At 32.3% G+C, this 20,011-nt stretch overlaps 2 protein-coding genes across 2 annotated transcripts in view; one reads left to right on the top strand and one right to left on the bottom strand.

Annotated features, from left to right (window-relative positions):
* LOC101493636 (uncharacterized) overlaps positions 1 to 16,703 on the top strand; it is a 42,337-nt gene extending 25,634 nt beyond the window's left edge. The window contains exon 6 of the transcript XR_012162773.1: positions 16,586 to 16,703. The gene's annotated coding sequence lies outside the window, so the exon portion shown is untranslated. The remainder of the gene's footprint in view (positions 1 to 16,585) is intronic.
* A 502-nt stretch (positions 16,704 to 17,205) lies between these two features.
* LOC101512204 (uncharacterized) lies at positions 17,206 to 19,801 on the bottom strand. The gene is made up of 3 exons (XM_027333466.2): positions 19,269 to 19,801; positions 18,985 to 19,128; positions 17,206 to 17,797 (listed from the first exon to the last, which is right to left on the bottom strand). The coding sequence occupies exons 1-3, from the start codon at positions 19,704 to 19,706 to the stop codon at positions 17,300 to 17,302; spliced, it is 1,080 nt and encodes a 359-aa protein (XP_027189267.2). The 5' UTR covers positions 19,707 to 19,801; the 3' UTR covers positions 17,206 to 17,299.
* Between the last annotated feature and the right edge of the window lie 210 nt (positions 19,802 to 20,011).

Below are 20,011 nucleotides of genomic sequence, written 5' to 3'. Positions count from 1 at the left end.
CCCCCCCCCCCACCCCCCTTTCTTGTAAATTGATATTGCTACTTCAGTGGCAACAATCAGAATAGTGGAGAATTTGGCAGTGAAGGATCCAAACACTATATGCTTATATGTATATATAAAAGGAGGTATCTAATTACACCGATGTAATACTATATAAATGTTACACCGCTTAGTAACATTTATTTTAAACTTTTGATCGTTGAATTGAAATATTATATCCTATAGATCATCCATATACAAATCTACATAAATATAAAATCAATTGATACATTATTGATGTGCATCAAGAATAACTCATATGATAAAAGTGTGTAAGATGATAATTTTGACAAACGCCGATAACATATCAAATGATTTTAGTTTATGTGAAAATTTATAAATAATGATTTCACATTGATTAAAAGTATGGTCCATTGCTATTCCTTATAAGGCCTTGATAGCGTTTCAACATGTGTAATGAGAAAAATTGATCCTGTATAATGAGAAAGGTTCCAAAGGGTTCCAAAGTTGATTACTACAATTGAACAAAAGGTTCCAAAGTTGATTGAAATAATATTTAAAATTAACAACAATAATAAAATTGATCCTGTATAATGAGAAAAATGTCAGGGATTAGTTTCACTTCGAATCCAATCTTAGTGTCTAATTTGATACTAGTTACTGAATTTCTTTATTGAATTATTACCGAATTCTCTTTATTATTCTTGCCCTAATGTCTTAGTGAACCTTTAATTCCAAAGTAACCCATAATTCCTTAGTAGATTTAAGATTATAATTAAGCATTACCGTGCATGAATTCTCTTGTTAAACTATTGCCTTCACAACTAATTTAATTGGTTACATGACTTGTATCTATCCCTATACTACAAATTCATGAATTTATCATCTCAAGCACTCGTAATGTCCACTTCTATTTCAAAATACAAATCGTAGAACATTTTAATGTTGATCAAGCAATAAAAAGCTTTAAGCATAGAGATGAGAAAAATAATTCAATAAACTCATTCATATAACTAGAAATCAAATCAGAAAAATAAGGGTTTCATCTTGTTGCACTCATCCCTAACAAATAAGGTTTAGTTACTCATGACAAAGATACAAAAGATAAGGATTAAAGAAGAATTACAAGAATTATTCATGAATGATTCTTGATAAAATTGCTCCAATGGTATTAGAAACGAACGTCTTTGAGTTTCTCTGCTAGGGAACAAGTCTCCCAACTTTCCAATAGTAAAAAAGATCCCTAAAAAGTGAGAAAAACGAGTTTTAATATGTTCTACTGCGCGTTGCACGCTTGAGGCGCGAATGAACAGTAACATTTGTCTGGAGTTTAGCGCGTGTGTCTCCTCTTTTGAGTCCGAATTTGGTTTTAGTGTCTTCGTGAAAGTTGTATCTATGGATCATAGCTGTCATTTGAATTTGGTTTGACTCCAATTGAACATCTAAAACTCGAGATATGGCTGAAATACTCCACATAATTCATGTTGATTTCTCACCAAAATTCAGCACTGCATTAAAACAAAGTAACAACGCAAAACTCCGAAAAATCTCTACTTAATCAAGGAAATAAGAACATAACTATTTCATTAAAGCAAAGAAATAAAATTAACAAAATATATCAAATAACTCCTTAAATTAACTAATGAATAAAAGATAAATAAGACTAAACAATGAAAAAATATACATATGATGAAGAGTCATCACAACCCCAAACTTAATCTATTGCTTGTCCCCAAGAAACAATTAATTTTAGATTTCGTATAGTTAAAATCAAACTTAAACTCAATTTCTCAAATCAAATCAAACTCAATTCTCAAAGTTCCAGCTACTACAAAATATTCATCATGTTTTACGGTTGCTTATAAAAAAACAACACAATTTGTATACTTTAGCATTCATTCATCAAATTCAACTCTCTCTTCACACAATCTCACCAAAATTTCTCTCAAGTGTTTAGCAAGGGTTATGAATTTATCACTCAAATCCTAGAACATGCATCACGCTACCATAGGCTTGAAAAAATTCTAGTTAGCAATCACAATGCAGCAAACACATACACTTTTGGAGGACTTTCGGGTTTTCGTGGGGCTTAGATAAAGGTAGGACATTTTGGGATAGTAGGCTTTACTACTTGGAGTTAGGCATACATTTTCAAATTATTTTACCACTTTTTATTTTTCGTCACTTTTTTATTGTGGAGATTCTCAAACATTGACAAAAGAACCAAGAAGATATTATTTATCAAAGTACACAAACTGATTTTTTTTCCTTCTTTTTTTTCTTTTTGTTTTGATTTATTTTTCTTCTTTTTTTTTTCTTTTTTTCTTTTTCTGAGAATCACCACCTCAAACTTAAAAGGTTGCTATTCCATGAGTAACCCCAAGAATTTTTTTTCTTCTACCTAACTCCAAGTAAGGTGATTTAATTAAAGTTAGGTCTATGGCTTGTAATGTGGCTAGTAACCGAAATAAAAGGGCAAGACTCAAAGGGGCTAGCAAATGATAAAATGTTCATAGGGTAGTTATAAAGGCTCAAATGACCCAACAAAATTGCCTTAGTCTATGCATAAATTACAAGTGATGCAAGTCAGAATTAGTGCAAGTTCTGAAGGGATAACATATGTTTGGATAATCACACAACAAAAAATTAAAGTGTTTAGGCTCAAAAGCTCACAAATAGGATAATAAGAAAGAGTACGAACTATGTAAATGATGTCAAACATGTCACTATAAAATTTACTTAGTTTTTTATTTATTTAAAAAAATGGCAAGTGAGACTTCGACAATCAATGAGTAATCAACAATCCATATATTAGTGAAACTTATCGAATTGAGCAATGATATGAGCAAATAAATAGAGTTTAAATTTCAAAATCCCAAACAGAAAACTTAAGACCAAATGCAAGTTGTTAATAATTCTTCATCATAGTGCACATTTACACACAATTAGAAAGAAACAAATTCAAATAACAAAAATAAGATTGCAAAAAAATAAAAGTTACCTCTACCTGTGTGTTCCCTTCCACGAAGCGCTTATTTAAAGTCATTAGCTTGATGCCTCAACTATTGTCAAGTTGGCATATATGACAGGAAGAACACATCATCCTTCTTCTTTTTGTTTGGTAGAAATTCCATAAACTTGAGAAATAAAAGATGTTGCTTCCATTCCCTTCTCAATTGGACATTGATGAACAAGGCATAGATTGAATCTCAAAATTATCTTCAATCTTCAACTTCTCCTCCATAATCTCAAACTTAACCACTTGTTCAAATAACCTCTCACATTGACTATCAAATCTTTCAATTGAAACCATGTTATTCTTCATGAATTCAACCAAAACATTCGTGGTGTGAAAGTCTTTGTCATTTGATTCTATTTGTTCCGAATTGATCTTTTTAATAAAACACTCGTTGTTTTCTGCATCTTTGACAAAAAAACTCTTCATATTCTATTAGTTCGGCAAGGTCATCAAAATAAGTTCCATTCTTATGTCATTCTCCGCAAAAGTCACACCTAAGAGGTTGCATGCGACATATATTAGATACAGGACAAGTATCACACTCGTCATATAATTGTAGTAGAATATCATCATTATAATCATCCTCGCTCTACAGAGAATAATTATCTCAAACAAAGAAGAGACAAACCACTAGCACATGACATTAGCAAGTTCAACAAATAAAAATAGAAAATAAAGGTAAAACAATTTTTTTTTCAAAATAAAAATAAATGTAAAAATTTTATTGCAGAGCAAAAAATTTCGTTTAAGTAAATAAATTAAATTCAATAGTGATATGGCAATCCCTGACAACGACGCCAAAAACTTAATAGCGTTTCAACAAGTGTACTGAATCATTGCGAGTAATAATAAAACGGTACTACTGAGTGTCGAACTCAAGGATTGCATTTTACTATTGAAATATATTTAATTACTAAAATTAAACAAAAAGTTTTCGAATTGACTGAAATAATATTTAAAATTAACAACAATAATAAATTTATCCTTTATAATGAGAAAAATTTCAGAGATGAGTTTTACTTCGATTCCAATCTTGGTTTCTAATGTGATCCTAGTTACTGAATTCCTTTATTGAATTATTACCGAATTCTTTTTTTTTTTTATTATTGCCCTAATGTCTTAGTGAAAGAACCATTAATTCCAAAGTAACCCCTAATTACCTAGTAGATTTAAGATTAGAATTAAGAATTACCGTACAGGAATTCTCTTGTTAAACTATTTCCTTTGCAACTAATTTAATTGGTTTCATGACATGTATCTATCACTAGACTACACATTCATAAATTTCTCATCTCAAGCATTCGTAAAGTCCATTTCCGTTTCAAAATACAAATCGTAGAACGTTTTAATGTTGATCAAGCAATAAAAACCATTAAGCACAAAGATGAGAAAAATAATTCAATAAACTCATTCACATAATTAGAAATCAAATCAGAAGGGTTTCATCTTGTTACACTCATCCCTAACAAATAAAGTTTAGTTACTCATGACAAAGATACAAAAGATAAGGATTAAAGAAGAATTACAAGAATTATTCATGAATGATTCTTGATAAAACTGCTCCAATGGTGTTAGAAACGGTGGTCTTTGAGTTTCTTTGCTAGGGCACAAGTCTCCCAACTTCCCAATAGTAAAAAATATCCCTAAAAAGTGAGAATTTTTTATTTTTAATATGCTATGTTGCTCATCGCGCGCTTGAGGTGCGAATGGACAGTAACTTCAGCGCGAAATACGCTTGGGGCGCGCAACATCTTTTGTCTGGAGTTTAGTGCATGTTTCGCCTCTTTTGAGTCTGAATTTGATTTTTGTATCTTCATGAAGGTTGTAGCTATGGATCATAGTTGTCATTTGCATTTGGTTTGGCTCCAAAATGGACATCTAAAACTCCATATATGGCTGAAATACTCCACATAGGTCATTTTGATTTCTCAGCAAAATTCAGCACTGCATTAAAACAAAGTAACAACGCAAAAATCCAAAAAATATCTACTTAATCAAGGAAATAAGAACATAAATATTTCATTAAAGCAAAGAAATAAAATTTATAAAATATATCAAATAACTCCTTAAGTTAACTAATGAATAAATGATAATTAAGACTAAAAACAATTAAAAATATGCATATGATGAAGAGTCATCTGGCCTCAAAAACCTTATCTACCATATTAGAAAATTACCATCAACATTAACTATAATGATATTGTCTGAAGGAGAAAATCAGGTTACCTTTCTACTAGGCTTGTGAATGTCTTCCTTGAAAGACAAAAAATGTAACACATCAACATGAAGTGAATTGATGTAGCTGAGACACTTCCAATTCCACCAACCATTATCACGAAAGACCTTATATTTTTTAGCTTTCCATAAAAAACAACACACTATACAGAAGAAAAGTCCATTAGGAGTGAAAGTTAGTTGTTTGAACTATAGAGGGAATTTCGACAAATTGAATGTAGTATCCTTGTTGAACATCCCAAATTGCCATGGAAATCTCTAAAAGTGTAAAGAAACGAATCAAAACTAGCTCCACACCTTTTGCAAGAAGAGTTTGAAGATAGATGTCTAAAAACCCAAAATTCATTCGTAGGAAGGGTACTATGCATTTATAACTACATGAAGTGCTTCAAATTTTCATGAAGTTTGAGCTTCAATATCCACTATCAAGTATCCCTAACTTTCAAAGACAACGATGTTCAAGAAATTTCGGTTGAAGGGTGATGACTCTTCATCATATGCATATTTTTTTTTATTGATTTAAGTCTTATTTATTTTTACCCATTAGTTTGATATATTTTGTTGATTTTAGTTATTTGATTTAATGAAATGTTTATATTAGTATTTCCTTGATTAAGTAGAGATTTTTCGGAGTTTTGCGTTGTTACTTTGTTTTAGTGTAGTGCTGAATTATGGTGAGAAATCAACATGACCTATGTGGAGTATTTCAGCCATATCTAGAGTTTTAGATACCCAATTGGAGTCCAACCAAGTTCAAATGAAAGTTAAGATCCATAGCTATAATTTGCATGAAGACACCGGAACCCAATTCAGACTCAAAAGAGACGACAAATGTAGAAAATGTCAACCAGAAGAAGCTGTGCGTCTAAAGCGCAAGAGTTGCACCTGGGGCGCATTCCGGACCAGTGACCCTGTTCAGGCGCGCTTGGAGTGCAAATCCTGCTCCTGGGGCGCGCGACGTGCTTCTGCATTCATTAAAATGCATTGTTTTACAAAATTTTTGGTGATCTTTTTTACTATTGGGAAGTTGGGAGATTTGTGCCCTAGAATAGAAACTCAAAGACGTCCGTTTCTAACACAATTGGAGTAGTTTTATCAAGAATCATTCATGAATCTTTGTTGTAATTCTTCTCTAATCACAATTTTTTTTATCTCTGTCATGAGTAACTAAACTCTATTTGTTAGGGATGAGTGTAACAAGATGAAACCCTTATTTTTCTAAATTGATTTCTATTTATATGAATGAGTTTATTGAATTATTTTTCTCATCTTTGTGTTTAATGTTTTTTATTGCTTGATCAACATTAAAATGTTCTACGATTCGTATTTTGAAATGGGAGTCGACTTTACGAATGCTTGAGATGAGAATTTCATGAATTTGTAGTCTAGGGATAGATGGAGGTCATGAAACCAATTAAATTAGTTGCAAACGCAATATTTTAAAAAGAGAATAATAAAGGAATTAGGGGTTACTTTGGAATTAAAAGTTCTGTCTCTAAGACATTAGAGCAAGAATAATAAAGAGAATTCGATAATAATTCAATAAAGGAATTCAATAACTAGGATCAAATTAGACACCAAGGTTAGATTCGAAGTGAAACTCATCCTTGATATTTTTCTCATTATAAAGGATCAATTTTATCACTGTTGTTAATTTTAAATATCATTTCAATCAATTTAGGAACTTTTTGTTTAATTTTAGTAATTAAATATAATTCAATAGTAAAACGCAATTCTTGAGTTTGACACTCGGTACTACCGTTTTATTATTACTTGCAACGATTCAATACACTTGCTGAAACGTTATCAAGTTTTTGGCGTCGTTGTTGAAATGTCGGTTGAAGGGTCCAACCAGAAACACTAGAGGCCGAATATAAAGGACAAGGGTCCACTTCGTGCAGTCTACTAACTTGACTTGTTGTGAGATTTTAGGACGGAAGGCCATAAGAAGGCTTTTGAGGCTGACTTATAATTAGTATTGTGAGTTTTATCTCTTTCCCACAGGATGCTGAATGAAGAAGGTTGCAAAAAGGTTAAGGTTTATAAGATTGGTTTCCAGAAGATATGAGGTTCAGAAGAGTGGTTTTCAAACCAAGTTATCTGATCTCGAGAGCAAAGCAGAGGTCTATGTCGTGGTAACCTCGAAAAATACTTAACTTTAAGTTGTTATCGATTTACTAACGAAGGAGAATTGGGTGTTGTCTCTGATCCAAGAGTTTGAAATGAATAAAAATAGATAGCTCTTCGTGGCATTAAAGTCGAGGGAGGATAATACTGCAACACTTAGAGAGGAGGTCAAATACCTTAAGTAAGTGGAGAAAAAGGTCAAGGCCTCTATCGACACTTTGGAAGAAGATGTTCTAAAGATCAGTGAGGAATCATTTGATAATGTGGTTGCTCAAATATGTGCCTTGATCCTTGGGACGAGCATAAGTTGGATGGGCTGATTGAGCCAGTATCGTTGTAAACGGGGGAATTATGAAGCCGACTCCACCTATCGCTGCAAAGAATTAACCTTTTTGATTTATGTTGTATCCATTAGGACGCATGCAGTGATGGCCATTTTGTAGTCATCTCGCCCCCTTTTGGTGGTGGAGTAGACACCTTTCTCTTTGAAATTAAGTTTAAGTTTAGATATTCAATTGTGTGACTTTAGGTATAGGCGTAATAACCCAAAAATTTGTTATTGGGGCTTATACTCGACTGATAAAATGCGACAACATAAATATTTTTGTAAGAGTTTATACTCGACAGTGCAAGTTCGTGTTAATGTGTTCATGCACATTAACTTATGATTTGTCATATGAGTTTATACTCGACTTCTCCACTTCGTGTTAGCATATCCATGCATATCAACTTTAAAAAATTCATAGGAGTTTATATTCGACTGTGCGAGTTCGTGTTAACGTATTGAAGCACATAAACTTAGTATTTTTCTATGTTTGAGTAATGTTGTGTTAGATATATGTGTTTTAACTATAGTGTCGTTTCAATTGGGATGCATTCCAAGTTTAAGGAACAAGTTCACTGAAAAGGGTGTCTAGGATATAGGCTCTCTTTTCGCTTTTGGTAACGATTCCACATGGGCCTTCCTAGTTACGGAATAGCTTTTGGTAACGATTCCACATGGATTACTCTTTTGTTGTATTTCATGGACACCTTTTGTTTGACGACGAGTTCTTTCAAGGCAACTATGTGCTTAACTTTGTAAACAAAATTTATTTCGTTGTGCAGTTCGTCTTTATTTGTTTGGAGATCAATTTGGTATGCGGTCCTCCAACTTAATTCTCAAATTTTTCCAGGAATGACAACCTCAACTCCATACGTTAGACATAATGGGATTTCTTCTACGGTGGAATAAGGTGTTGTTCGATATGCCCACTAAACAGTGAAGATCTCCCCACTCCATATATGCTTAGTGTTGTTTAATCTTTGTTTTAATCCTCGAATGATGATGTTGTTGTCGGCTTCAACTTGCCCATTTGTTTGTGGATGTTCAACGGATGTGGAGTGTTGTTTTATTCCTAGCTCCACGATGAGCTCTTAGAATTTTTTGTCGGAGGATTTTTTTTCGTTATTCGTTATGACAAGTTAGGGAATGTCGAACTTGATAAGCATGTTTTACTTGAAGAATTTCGTTATGTTCACGGTTTTGATTTTTGTTAGCGATTATGCTTTGATCCATTTGGTGATGTAATCGTCTGCTACTAATAGGAATTTTACTTGTTTCGGTGTTAGCGGGAAAGGTTCGAGTATATCCATTCCCAACCATGTGAAAGGTCACGGTAAGGTGAGTGTGGTGAGCTCGATTGGTGGCGCTAAGTAGTCATCCCCAAGGAACTAGCATTTGTCGCATTTGTGCTCTCGATCCTGTTGTGGGGAGTATTTTGTTGAGGATGTACTCAATGATTGGCTCGTCCAATTATGCTCGGGAAGGTGTTCCTTGAACTCGATTGTCACCACAAATTATCTTATGTTGGGAAAATGTATGAACTCCTAAATGATGGATTTGTTGTCTCCCTTGCCCCTCGTGCTAGCTAGCTTTAACAGAATATCAGCCCTCGTATTTTGTTCGTGAGGAATATGTTCGACCGTAATTTTTTCAAATGAGCCATTATTTATTTTACCTTTGTGAGATACCTTTGTAGTGTGTGGTCATTTGTTTGGTCATGTTGATTTGGGAGACATCGAGTTGTAAATGTGTGTTCAACGTGACCTTGTCGACACCAAAATCATCTGGCATTCACAATTCGAAAATATAGGCCTCGTATTCTACTTTATTATTAGATGTTGGATACGAAAATGGTAATGGAGGCTTCTACGAGTAAGCCTTCTTCATTATCAAGTAGTATCTCGGCTCCAACTCCTTTAGTGTTAGAGGATCTATCAATGAAGATGGTCCACTTGACCTTTGGTTCGGAAGATGTTGGGGTCATTCTCCAAAGAAGTCGGTGTGGACCTAGGCCTTTATAGCCTTCCTTGATTCAAAGGCGATATCAAATTCGTAAAGCTCTACTGGGCATTTCGTCTAGCCTATAAAGGACTTTTCCAATTGGTTGGTTTGTTCTGATCACGATCGTTTGAGATAAGAAATATTATCTTAGCCTTTTGAGTGCAACATGTAATGTTAAAGCTAAATCATGGTCAACCTCGTCTTTGGAGATGAATATAATGTCATCCACATACACTTCTAACATCTTTCCTATTTGGTTTTTGAACACTTTCATCATCATACGCTAATATGTGGCATCGACTTTTTTGAGTCCGAAACGCATTACGTTGTAGAAATAGTTCCATGACTCTTTCATGAATATTTTCTTTTCGTGATATTTGGGATGCATCATAATTTGATTATATCCTGAATAAGCATCCATAAATGGCAGTAGTTTGAATTTGGATGAACTATCAACTACAGTATCGATATTAGAGAGGGGTACACTTCTTCAGGACACAATTTATTAAGATCAACATAATCAACACAGAGACACCACTTATTATTATAATTTTTAACGAGTATAACGTTGTAGAATCAAGTGGTGTACTTTGCCTTTGAATTAAAATTTGTAGCAACTACATCGGAAATGGCCTTTTCAATGGCTTCAACATTTGTTGGAGATTGTTTGTGATGGTGTTGGACAATAGGTTGAGAGTTTGAGTGTACAATCAACTTGTGGCAGTCTATGGCAGACATCTTTTTGGTAGACCGTTTGAAAATGTCAACACATCCATATACACTTCTAACATATTTCCTATTTGGTTTTTGAACACTTTGATCATCATGCGCTGATATGTGGCATCGACTTTTTTGAGTCCGAAACGCATTACGTTGTAGAAATAGTTCCATGACTCTTTCATGAATATTTTCTTTTCGTGATATTTGGGATGCATCATAATTTGATTATATCCTGAATAAGCATCCATAAATGGCAGTAGTTTGAATTTGGATGAACTATCAACTACAGTATCGATATTAGAGAGGGGTACACTTCTTCAGGACACAATTTATTAAGATCAACATAATCAACACAGAGACACCACTTATTATTAGAATTTTTAAGGAGTATAATGTTGTAGAATCAAGTGGTGTACTTTGCCTCTGAATTAAAATTTGCAGCAACTAAATCGAAAATAGCCTTTTCAACGACTTCAACATTTTTTGGAGATTGTTTGTGATGGTGTTGGACAATCAACTTGTGGCAGTCTATGTCAAACATCTTTTTTGTAGACCATGTGAAGATGTCAACACACTCTTTCAAGCAAGCGATCAGTTGTTCCTTGGCTTCCTCGAGTATGTCTACCCCGACTATTATTTTCCTTCCCAAAATGTTTCCCACGGGAATTAGGGTGAACTGTTTAGCTGGTATAGGCATTTGGGTTGGCTTGCCGACAATGTTATGATCACTAGAGAAGTTCGTGTTGGAATATCCATAAGATACTATGAAAGTTGTGGTGAAGTTCTCCCACAAGTTGAAGATGCAATTGTCATCCATTATTGTTTGAAATGTCATGCTGTGGAGAATTCCTCTTGTGAGTGATATAGCAATTGTAAGTCCTTGAGTGGTGTATTGCCTCGATTTTCCCTTCTAAATGAGGAGTTCAATGATATCCTTTTTGGTGGATGCAGTCATTGGTTTTATGGTTGTTGCACTTGTGGAAACGATAGTATTTGCTCTTGTCAACCCTCAGTCTCGAAGGAACTTGTCGAGGAATCTAGATTACCCCATTTTGAATTCAGCATTGACGCGCTCAACTGATATGTGTTCCATGGAAGAGTTGAGAGGAGTGTATGCGTGGTATTGTCCAAGTCGAGCACCTCGATTTGAAGATTCCTTTTGCAAATTATCTTCTCACTTGCGTCCATTCAAAGATCATTGGGATGTGTCGACGGGCGGGGTCTTGTCGTCCCTGTCTGCTTTTCCTTTTCTTGCCTTCTAGACGTAGATTTTCTCTTCATTCTGGATGTAGGTATGTTCTTTGGCCAGGAACTCCTTTAGAGTATTAGTCTTCTTCAACCCTATGAATTGGCAAAGAGGTTTACTTCAAGGAGGCTTTCCTTCATTATGTACGTCTTCATGTTGTTGTTAGCCTCTTTGACGAACATAATCTCTTTGTTGAAGCGCACAATGTAGCTTCGGAGAGGTTCGTCTCTTCCTTGGACGATGGTTGACATTCTGTCAATTGTCTTTGGTTGCTTTTTGGATGCTATGAGTGCTCGGTGAGCTGCTTGTAGAACTCTTCCTACAAGGAGATGGAGTTTAGGGGTAGACTCTTGAACCTAATCCTCACATTTTTTTCAGCGTAAGTGTGAAAGCATGACATTTGATGGGTCATTTAGTGCCATGGTAATCGATGATGGCCTCCATGTTTTTTATGTGCTCATCGGGGTCGGTTGTCCTATCGTATAATCCATGTGTGGGGGATTTCTCAAACATCCTTGGTATCCTGCAACTTTTTATCCTTTTCGTGAAGGGTCCTTGGGATTCGTGAGGTGCATGTTGTTCTCGACGAATCTCGTGGGTTGGAGATGAAACGAACCCCGATCTAGAGCTAGAAGATGTCGGTATTGTCATCCGTCCCTGGGTGGGAAATATTAATGGGACCTTCTGGGACACCCTCGCTTTAGCGACTCCCACGGGGAACACCTTTTATGTTACAAAGTCGAAGATCTCTAACCATGCCTTCTAGGTGGAGCGTTGCCTTATAGAACCTATAGTGGACTCTGGTTTCTCTTGGGACGTTACCATCATTATGGTTGTTGGTTGCCGATTCTCCATAACCGTAAGGCAACTAGCTTTTTAGAAAAACAAGGAAACTTGAATTCCACTAGGGTTGTTGGATCACATGGGATTGTTCGTGAATTTGGGAGAGTAGCTTTTTAGCAAAATAAGGAAACTTGAATTCCCATAAACGACACCAATGATCCAAATTGGACCGAGTATGATGGTTGGCTTCAGTGGTCTAGTCAAAAACATCGAACCAATTAAAAATGTTGGTACTTGCAGACATTTTGATGATTAAGTGAGTACTGATTTGTGGAGAGTAAGAGGTATTGTGATGAGAAAGTGTGTGTACCTTTTCTAGTTCTAGAGGCAATGTTTATATAAGCGGATGCCCTAATGTAGTGGGGGACAAGGATATTGATTGGCCATTATGGCAGGTGATTTCTGCGGGATATCATCTTGAGGCAGTTACCACTAGGTTTAGTTATTGGGGTAGAAAGCCTTAGTTATCTGATATTAGTTAATATGTTGGGTTAGATCGACGTGAGAAGGCGGATTAATTGAGCTTGGGCAAATCTGAAATAGGTTTCTTTTTAAATGTCTGTGGTTTTTACCTAGGTCAATTACCTTTAATGAAAGCAACTCACATTTCAACAAAAACTTATCTTCTTATCTACGAAAAATCTTTTTAATATTTGTGCATTTACTCTCATCATGCACCATAACTCATTTTCATTGAGTTCTCCACTCTTAAAATTGGGTGTTAATAGAGTAATCCCTAGAATCCTAATTTTATGTTTCGGTTGGTATTGTTTAGTTCTAATTTTTATCGATCAACAATGCTATTTATCAAAGGAAAAGTTCACAAGGGTGTCGCCAATGGAAATTGGTTAATGATGTGTATTGACTACCCATACATGTATTGTAAATGAATTTTAATGATTGGTTTTAATTTTTGTCATGTCACCCGTGATGAGTTCGTGACATTATCTCTCGTGACACAGTATTTTCATTTATCAATTTGTAGGGCACATTCATTGCAAAGCTTTCTTGTGATGTGATAAACCTATTTTTTATAGGATTTTAAGAGGGTATTTACTTTTTATTTTATAATTTTGATTTTAACTTCTTCTTATGTATTCATTTATTTATGATATTTGTAGAATTGATCATGAGATGATAAAATAATTCAAATTGGTCAAATGTACAAAGTCTTTTATTTACATGTTTGGGATGGTCGGCCTTATCATGCCTTAATCAATCAATTGACTTGTGATCAACTGCAATTAATTCGGAGATCTATAGGATAATTGAGATTATGATTCTTGTATGATGTAACATAGATATTAATCTTTCAATCACTCAACCTCTTGGTTCTTTATGATTTCTCTTAATTATATTTTTTGTATGATCAATCGAAGAATTAGTTTAGGAAAAATAATATTACATTGAATGACGAATCATTGTTAATAGTTTCAAAGAGGGATTGATAATTTAGAAAATAAATAAGAATTCATATAAAACTAGGACTTGAGGTATTGATATTACAATTAGTAAAACCATAACCCTAGGTTTACTTTCTATTTATTCAAAGTTGTGTTGTTATTTACTCTCGTTATAGGTTTTATGCCATCGTTACATTTTCATTATCCCAAATCAACAATATTTTTCTTAATCTAAATCTTATATACTACTACTTGACAAACTCGTGATGAATTTGTGACTATCTCTCGTGACACAAAGTATTTTCCTTTATCAATTTATACGACACATTCATTGCAAAGCTTTCTTGTGATGTTCAAAACCATTCTAGGAAAGTTAAAGGGAGTTTGATGACTGTACTTTTTATCAGAAGTTACATTGTTAAAATTTAAATGCATTTTACATATATGTATTTATGCTAAGTAAGTTTTTAGGTCCTATAAAATTATCCTATAAATAATTTTATGAACTAAAAACTTATGTAACCTTAACCTATATGTTGTCTTTGAGATATCACATTTTCTTCTAGCAAGGAGGAGGGTGTAGAATTCAAGTTGATATGATGTGATAGTAAATTTGATAATTAAAGCTTAAATCATCTTAACTATTTAATGAAATTTAATAAGAAGTTAAGATAAAGATAACTACAACATATTATATTCTCATTTAATACCATTATAAAACTAGCAAACTATCGATATAAAAATCAAAAACAAAAACAAAAAATCAAGAATGTACTCTTTATTTTTAACAATTCTTAGGTTGGGGATACAAATGACAATTTGTTTAATTTAAATTCTCTACGGTTTTTAATGAGACGAATACAATAAATTTACTTTTGGAATAACTTTTTATACTATTCAACTATTACTATACATGCAAAATGAGGTCATTCAACCACTTTATTTCTCACACATTTTTACTTTTTTCTTCTCTCTTATAAAAAATATATGTATTTAATTTGTTAAGACTCTCATAAATTTATTTTAAAAGGATAATTAATTAAAATTTATAATTATTCAAAAAATTTAATCGAGGAAGAATTATAAATCAACTTGATTCGATTTTTTAAAAAGAAAAAATAGAAACAATATAATATAATATAAGAATAGATAATACTTAGAAAAATCAAAATTGTTGACTAAAATGTTCCATCATCATTAATTTTGCAGGCAATAAAGCTGATTGGTTGTATATTAAAAAATTGGCAGATTCATTTGAAAGCTGCAAGGATTTTCTGTTGTTCATCTTGAATATAGAAAGGAGGAAGAACCAAGGGTTGTTTGTTGTAATCTTGATCGAATTTTTTCATTAATAGTAAAGTTGTTTTCTTATGAAGACATCCAAGTCAGTAATCAATTCTTGTGTTCTTCTCATCTCTTTATCTTGGTTTTAATTTCTTTTCTGATTTTTTCCGGCTGTGTTCTGTTTAACTGTGTATATTTGAATATCAGTTTATGTAAACCAAATTGATTGATTGAAGTCCAACGATATATTTAGAGACGAAAGTGATGTTTGTTTTAACATGTTGATCAAATTGATATTCAAAATCTTTGAAGGGCAACTGGATCTGCCACGTTAATAATGTATCCATGGAAGACTGTATTTTTTTTATAAGCAAATGTTAGTATCCCAATTTAATATTCCAGTAAAAGAAAAAAATAGAGAAAATGAAAAGTTTGAATTTCCTTATCCTTTCGTTAAGCAATTTATAGGGACGATACAAAATGTTATGTTGATAACTTCCTTTTAACTATGCAGATTTTTGACAAGAAAGATCTTTTAAGAGTCGGTTGAAAACTCTTAACTGGCAAGAGCGACGATAAATCGAAAGAGGATTAAAAAATTTAGCGCAAGTGGAAGCTCCAATACCACAATCCAACATTGGGTTTAAGCTACTCAAACAGATGGGTTATACTCCAGGTTCTGCCCTTGGAAAGAAAGGCTCGGGAAGGGCTGAACCGATTGGGATTGAAATTCGACAATCACGAACAGGTATAGGCTTAGATGTTCAATTACTGAGTGACGAGTTCAATTACCGGCTCTTCTGTGGATGCAAAGTGAGTATTAACATTATTTATCTATATTATTTAACTTAAACTCTAATATTTTCATATATTTTTAAATGATGATGACAATTCAATAGAAAATTTGATATGACATTTGGTTTTTTTCTCTTTACTTCGTTAATATGAAGGTCTGGAGCAAGTACTTTTGTTGGCTGGAAATTCATACTATGAAGATTGCTAAGCTCACTCCTAGTGGATGATTAAGCCTCGAGACATTCTCACTAGAGCACAACATCGTGGTAATACAAGCGTTGTCATTTTCCAAATACCGGAGTTGTCTCTAGTTACAGTACTGCTTGGTGGTTGTCCGATCTTCAAGGTGTTCAACCCTATTGTAGGATTTAGGTGAAATTGGCTACACGGTTTGTGAAATTCCATTCGTATCGGAATTTTTCATAAAATATACTAATCATTTTTACAATTTTAGACTATTGTTCCCAACTGGATTCAGAGTCGAGATGGGATATCCATTTCCCCAACAGGAAGCGAGACCGAGCGTGGATAATGCAGAGGGGTAGGCTGCTCGACCGTTTATGCATAAAGGAAAAGAAATTAATAAGGTAAAATTTCAAAAGGAAACAATTGATGGTTGAACATGAACATTGTGTCCATTTAACATACTAAGATCACCATATTCTTCATTGTTCATAATAATTTCACCATCATCTTTGTTCATAATGATTTCACCATCTTTTTTGATCATAATATGATCACCATCTTCTACTTTCTTATACTTGCACTATGTTCCACAAGAACACAATAATAAGTAATTGAATGATCAAATACAATTAAAATTCATGTCAACAAAAAAATGCAATTAAAATGTTAAATTGGTTTGATCAGATTTAGTCTAATATTGATTATGATGTAATAAAATTTGAAGTATAAATAATACAATTAATTTATTCTAATATCCATCTAAACATCAGTTCCAATGTAGTCAAAATCAAATTTTGGTGAATATCAATCAAAATCTAAATTTTCTAAATTTTCTAAATTTTAATTAAATTTGTGTAAGTTTTAGTAGAAATGAAAATATAGCAATATTTTAAGCATGCTAATTTGATGCCGCTAAAAAAACTATTTTTGCACAAGTATAGAAAATGAATAAGGTAAAAGTTGTAAACGGATAATTAATGGTTAATTGAACATGAACTTTGATTCCATGTAATATCTCTAATCCAATATTTAATAATATTTACATCTAAATGGAAGGAAAATGAATGAAACAAACAAAAAATACAAAAATATCCTCATAGCTAATTCACTACTATTTACTTAATGTAAAAATTTTCCAACAATAAATACTTATAAAAATCATTGGAAATCATTGGAACATCTTCCTCTTCGATCAAGCATCCTTCGTTAACACTTTTCAATTGCATTGCAAATAACTCTGGCTCAATTATATTTTGATCGCCATCTTCCTCTTCTTTGTTCATAATCAGATCACCATCTTCTTCTTCTTTGTTCATAATTAGATCACAAACTTCTTTATTCATAATGATATCACCGTCGTCTTTGATCATAATGCAGTCATCACCATCTTCTACTTCTTTGTTCATAATTAGATCATCATATTCTTCTTCTTTGTTCATAACGATATCATCATCGTCTTTGATCATAATGTAGTCGTCACCATCTTCTACTTTGTTATATTTAGACTTTGATGTATTGATAGTGTTAACAACGTCAATCTTGTTATTTCCATTGTCTACTTGATTTCTTGGTCTTTGGTCAGTATTTTTCTCCAACCAAACATTATTTTTCTCCTACAAAATGGAAATGCAAGAACAAATTAATAAGGATATTTATTCTGGGTAACAAATTGATAAGGAATTGAATGAACAACTAAACTAAATTTTGAAATTGGTTTGATCAAATTTATTCTAATATTGAAATATGTTTCAATAAGATTTGAGGTTTAAATAAAATACTTTGGTGCAATAATTAATACAATAATTAATTTACTCAAGTACCCATATTATGGTAAACATGTAATCTAAATCAAATTTCGATAGATTTGATAAATATCAATTAAAATATAAATAAAATTCCATAAAACTTAATAAAATATGAGTAGATTTTAATCAAATAAGAAATCTAATAACATACTACTATTCTAAGCACACTAATTTGTTGCTTATAAAAACCTAATAACTTGTAATTGATCTAATTTTTTAAAAACTCAATATGTTGTCTAAAAGGATTTATTACTTGCAACACACTCCTTCACTCTAGAGAAAACTAAAACTCTGTTAAAGGATTTATATGTCCAGTTTTAGATTGAGTTTTTGGTGTTTCATAAACTGGGTGTATTTTCACTAAAGCATTATTAAATTTAAAGTCCTACAAATTAAAAATGTAAAAAAATAATATTAATTAAGGAGTTAAATGATCAATAAATATCGAAGATGTATATATATAAAATATAAAATCATAGAATTTATTTCTTTTGAGTTAATTTTCTAAAAATAATAAAATTTTAAAGATTTCAGCTTCATTTAATTTTAAGAATTCACTTATTAATCTTATTTGATAAAGATCAATTTGGATAACGGATACAATGGCAATCAAATTTGGTAGAAATCAATTTGAATCTAATTAAAATTGAAAAAACTAAAAAAATAATCAAATCTACATAAATGAAACAAAATTTGAGTAGACTTTGATGATCCTATCAATTAATTCTTATGTGAATGTTGCCATAAAAGAACGTCAAAAAAAAACATTGTTAAAAAGATTCATTAATAATTTGAATCAAAATCTAAAATCAAGTTCAAAAAATAAAAAAGATTGTAAAAATCATCCAAGAAACAAAAAGATGTAACGGGAATCTTGAAAAAATCCCGTCTTGATTCTTGAATACTAAAACTCGATTGGAAATTAATAATTAATCAAGCAAGATAATATAATTAGTAATTAATTGTTATTAAAAATAATAATGTGGTTTACTTACCGATACGGTGGTTTCCGGTCGTTCAATGATGATCTTCCTTCTTCTATGTTGGCCAACATTCTTTGTTCTTGTACTTTTTCTTGGCATTTTGATTTTATTTCTTATATTATTTTTTCTAAATCTGCATAGAACATAATTCTTGGCCTGAAAAAACATATATACAAATTAAATCATATTATAAATAATGTCACAATTGCATCAAATCAAATGACACAAACATTGGAACTTATGTTTAATTCTAACGGTATAATGATTAACGTTAATATTAAATAAATATTGCTTACCGAAAAATTGTTGATCAAAGACATATCAAGTTTATATTCATGCAAGATCCATTCATAATCGTGGATAGTGCCACTCTTCTCAAATCGATAACGTTTTTTATTACCTAAGAGTTGACACGTTTCTTTATCAACTATGTCTTTTTTGGCATCTTCAGCTTCCCATGTACCCATTCCAATAGTACGAACCATACGAGAGCTAGTGGCTGATTTCTTCTTTAAGAGAGTGAAGAAATATAAGTCTTTTTCACAATATGAGTGTGAAGCTTCAAACTCTTCCCAAATTTCCCAAGGGTTCTTTTTGATACCAAACAAATCATGTTCAAGAATGTTGATATGATTGGGCAAAGGGTTATTGTTAATTTTGTTGTAGAGGAATGATTTGAGAAGTTCCTCATCTGTGGGTTTCAAATTCCTGCTTGGAAGAGAATCGAGAGCCATGATAGAAAGTTAGAAACTATGAGCAAGATTAGTGAATATTGTTTTATCTTTTACCTATATATAGGGGATTATATGTTGGTGTGACTTTTCCTTCTAATTTTATCTTTCTTTTTTAATGATTAACATTAGCTTTTATTTATTTATTTATAATTTATCATTATTTTCCTTTCAATTTTATGTTAGTACCCGTTTATAAATAAAAGTCTTAATTTTCGTAAAGATATAAAAATAAAGTCTTGATATCTTTGGTCAAAAACAAAGTCTATATCTTTTGATAAATCTACATTTATGAGTTGTAATCATTA

This window comes from Cicer arietinum, chromosome 4, assembly GCF_000331145.2.
Source record: "Cicer arietinum cultivar CDC Frontier isolate Library 1 chromosome 4, Cicar.CDCFrontier_v2.0, whole genome shotgun sequence".
NCBI classification, from domain to species: domain Eukaryota; kingdom Viridiplantae; phylum Streptophyta; class Magnoliopsida; order Fabales; family Fabaceae; genus Cicer; species Cicer arietinum.
Note: the sequence above shows the minus strand (reverse complement) of the source record. Positions and strands in the feature narration are given on the sequence as shown.